Source organism: Helobdella robusta (assembly GCF_000326865.2).
Source record: "Helobdella robusta unplaced genomic scaffold HELROscaffold_3, whole genome shotgun sequence".
In the NCBI taxonomy this organism is placed as follows: Eukaryota; Metazoa; Annelida; class Clitellata; order Rhynchobdellida; family Glossiphoniidae; genus Helobdella; species Helobdella robusta.
Window position 1 is genome coordinate 8,158,478 of NW_008704501.1, and position 4,247 is coordinate 8,162,724.

The 4,247-nt window shown below is 34.1% G+C and overlaps 1 protein-coding gene across 1 annotated transcript; it reads right to left on the reverse strand.

Moving 5' to 3' along the window:
• HELRODRAFT_185002 (hypothetical protein) lies at positions 1–3,370 on the reverse strand. Its single transcript, XM_009021759.1, has 9 exons — positions 3,001–3,370; positions 2,703–2,867; positions 2,510–2,608; positions 2,097–2,344; positions 1,858–1,941; positions 1,373–1,609; positions 922–1,110; positions 405–727; positions 1–381 (listed from the first exon to the last, which is right to left on the reverse strand). Exons 1-8 carry the CDS (start codon positions 3,254–3,256, stop codon positions 596–598), a joined length of 1,410 nt encoding a protein of 469 aa, XP_009020007.1. The 5' UTR covers positions 3,257–3,370; the 3' UTR covers positions 1–381; positions 405–595.
• Positions 3,371–4,247: the final 877 nt, after the last annotated feature.

Here is a 4,247-nt window from a genome sequence, read left to right on the forward strand (position 1 = left end):
TCATTGTTTTGATGTATATATTGTTGCCTTTGTGCTCAACCAAGAGTTAAAGCTTATAATAACAAACGATCATAGGCGGTTTCATTCATTCCTCTTCATTGATGGTCTGCTTTCAGTAATAAAATACTTTAAATCTGAATTGAACTTATTTGTGAGGACAGGAACATTCAATAATTTCATTTAATTTTGAAAAAAGCTAATTCAATAATTTCATTTAATATTGAAAAAAGCTAAAATAGTGATGAACAAACAAAGGAGCGAAATAACAGTAGAAACGAGAATACATACTGCAAATTGAGAGGAGCATGCACCGCAAGAAGCAAATAGATAATGGAGTGAACGGGCAGCACGCTACGAACAAGGCTCACATGCGGTGATAATTTCGAACAAACAATTACAATAACAACTTAGGAATCAAAACAAGAATCTTAATTATACAATTAACTATAAATATCTATCTATAACTATAACGGGCGACCTCTTAAATAGAAATACTATTACAAAAAAATAACATGAAACAAAATGATATAGTCGACTCTGTGTCATGCACATCATTATTGTCTTGGGGAGTATTGGTTAGTGAAGATGGCGACGATTATGCACTAATTTCCTCGTCTGGGGAGCCACAACCGGATTCACATTTGTGATGGTTGTCTCCGTCTCCACAACAGTTCGCATCACTTTCCTTCTTCAGATTTTCATCTGAACTCTTCGTTTCCAGCTGTTTCTTCAGTTTAGAAATTAAATTAATTATTTTTGCATTTTTGTAATAAAATGAATTATTAATTTATGATTTTAAATCATGGTGAGATGAAATATTTTCTTTGAGACTAATGGCAAAACATGACTTGTGTTGCGAGTACACACGAGTACAAGCATACACAAACAGACACACATACAATACACACACAACACGCATACTTTAGAATCAGCTTCCGCAAATTTAGCGAACATGCCAGCATAAGTTTTCTTCTCTTTCTCGTAGATGGCCTTCAACTTTTGACTGATCAATGTTATTTGATTCTTTGCTGCCTTGTTCTCTGGATCAACCTCCAACACAAGTTTGAAATCTTGGATTGCTTCTTGGAAATTTTGAAGATTATGCTGGGCCTGTGAGAAGTGAGTGTTGTGAGTATGTGTGCTTAATTTGGTATGGCTAGCTAGGGATAATTTCAAATTTTGAGACAAAACATCAAATTATAGTTAGCAATCAGTTAAAATATAATGCATGATTAGTAAAAATTAATCTGAAACATCTCTATGAAAATGATATTGACTGGCTAATCAATCAATGTCGAAAATGCAAAATTGAAATTCTAAATACAAGCATAAACAACACACACAAGACATGAAATTAACAGTTCTCACTAACAGTAGCTCGTCTGAACAATCCCTTCTCATTTTTTGGATCAAGAGTCAAAGCCTCATTACAGGAGTTGAATGCCTCGAGGTCTTCCTTCAATTTGAGGTGGCAGAGAGCTTCATTGAGGTGGGCAGCCAGCAGAAGAGACTTGCGTTTCTCAGCACTCTCACCCTGTAGGGTATCTTCACTCTTGAGGTAGTCGACTATCTTTTTGTAGTATCGTAGAGCCAGCTTGTACTTGTTCTCCTGAGACAGTTTCATCGGATTTTGTCAGTTAGTTTTGTCATGAGGTTTTGTAATTTTAATTTTTTGTACAAAATTTTTGTACAAAATTTTTGTTCCAGGTCTAAGACATTTAGCATTTGTCTTTTACAAACATTCAACAAAAAAAATCTTCCAAGTACAAAACACCTTATTAACAGAATAGAACAAGAGTGCAATGACACAAATTAAAAGCTTCAAAAAATAAACAGCATTAATGAGTAGAAAAGAACCTTGAAAAAGTTGGTACCCTTGGTCTTACAAATTTCTGATTGTTCCAGCTTTTCATCTGCATCCAACTCCCAAGACTCCTTGCTCTGTTCATACGAGAAAACAAAATATCAGTGTTACATTTTATCTACATGACAAACAATCAGCACACTTGAAAGCTCCACTATATATACAAAACTTCCATCTACATGTGTTGGTGTGAATGATCATTGTAAATGAACAACATGCAATGCTGAATAACCTTTTCAAACTTCTTCAACTCAACGTGATACTCCAAATCAGCAGATGGTGGAATGTTCAATTGAGAATTACCTTCAGCGGCATATGCATACTTAGATTTTATATTTAATTTAGCCTTTTCACCTTTTTTCATTTTTGTGATTGCCATCTCAAGGCCATCAACAATGCCCGATTCACAAGCCTCACCCACTGTAAATGTCACATCCCTGTTTTCAAACTCGACACCATTCAACAGACCAATTATGTGAACTGTGAGATTTTTAAATTTATATTCAGTGATACTTGGGGAATATAAAAAAAACTCATCATGAAAACTAAAAAAATTAGGAACTACATACAAATTCAGGGTTTAGAAAAATTCATAAGATAACCAAAAATTTACTTAAAGTATAAAATTAAAAAATTAAAACTAACCATCACAGGTGGCACCATCTCTGGGTGTTTGATAGCCCTCTCCGGCCACAAACGTACTCTTGAGAACTCCCTCATCTTTGCCCTCTGATACATCTTCCCCTGAGAAAACAAAAATTTCACATCAGTTTCAAATTAAAATATACACAATAGTTTCATGATATATAATTAAAAAGTTAAGAAAAACAAAAATCACCTTTCCAGTCAAAAAGCTCAACTTCAAATACCAAAGGCGAGTTTGGTGGTATTTTTGGTGGAGATCCACTTTTGCCATAGCCATAGTCAGGTGTGCAATACAAGATGGCTAGTTCACCTTTTTTCATTGTGGCCACACCTTGGTCCCAGGCCTTAATCACCGTACCTGGCAACATGAAGGCAAGTAAAATTTAATTTAATAATAATCCTACCAAAATAAGATCTCAATGATTAATATAATTATAATTTAAAACAAATTAATATCTAAAAAAATCTAATGAATGAAAAATCTTACATACCTTTCCCTAAATTAAATTCAAAGAGGTCTCCCCGATCTCGGCTGGAATCAAAGACAGTGCCATCTGGAAGCTTGCCAACATAATGGACCGACACCATGTCTCCAGTTAAAGGATGCTCCGTACCTTCGCCCTCCTTCAAGATTTCTTTCAGAACTCCACCGTCTTTATTAATTGAAACATCCACGGAGTTAGGACCCGGACTGTAAACCTGACTGGTGGCCATGTTTTCTGCTAATTTCTCATTTTCTTCACCCATTTTGAATGTTTCTATAAAATAAAACTGAAAACTTCAGATTGCAGTTTTACTAATCCCAAATTAAGAGCTAATTTGATGAAACAAGACGTGAAAAACGATAATATAAATGACGCAAGCGCAGATGAGGGAATCGAGAAAACTCTCGAAAATTGAAGAGCGTTGAGGAGCTAATTAAAAATATGGCTAAATGATGTGGAGTTTAATAATTCTGCAACGAAACATTTCAACAAAATAATGTTATAAAAGCATATTTTAAGCTAAATCTAAGATTAAATAGTGGTAGTGGGCAAAAAAGTCTCAATAAAAAACACAATACTCAGCGTTAGAAGAAAAAATTAGGACATATCACAAACAACAATGGTAAAAAAAAACTCATTCTCCATAAACCTGGAGTTTGAAGGTTGATTGCGTTAATGTGATGGTGATAATAAAATGATAAAGTAGTGATGATGATGATGATGAAAACAGTGACGAGGATGATGACGACGATGATGACGTTGAAGATTATGGCGATGATGATAGTGATGATAGTGATGCTGATGATGATGGTGGTGGCGTTGACAGCGGTTATGATAATAGTAGACAGTGAACAACAGCCAACCGTTAAAGAATAAAGATATGATTGCTTTCAAAAGATAATTTAATGCCCTCGGAATGCTAGGGTGGTCTGTCTGTCTGCCTGTACGTATGTATGTATATCCGTTTGTATGTATGTATGTATGTATGTATGTATGTATGTATGTATGTATGTATGTATGTATGTATGTATGTATGTATGTATGTATGTATGTATGTATGTATGTATGTATGTATGTATGTATGTATGTATGTATGTATGTATGTATGTATGTATGTATGTATGTATGTATGTATGTATGTATGTATGTATGTATGTATGTATGTATGTATGTATGTATGTATGTATGTATGTATGTATGTATGTATGTATGTATGTATGTATGTATGTATGTATGTATGTATGTATGTATGT

Bases quoted from the DNA above. Each gene is read 5' to 3' on its own strand.
- HELRODRAFT_185002 (XM_009021759.1), bottom strand. From the start codon at position 3,256: ATGGGTGAAGAAAATGAGAAATTAGCAGAAAACATGGCCACCAGTCAG. The intron at 2,868-3,000 runs GTATGTAAGATT...TCATGTTGCCAG, and splicing joins TGAATTTAATTTAGGGAAAG to GTACGGTGATTAAGGCCTGG. The intron at 1,610-1,857 runs GTTCTTTTCTAC...AAACTGTCTCAG, and splicing joins AGGGTACCAACTTTTTCAAG to GAGAACAAGTACAAGCTGGC.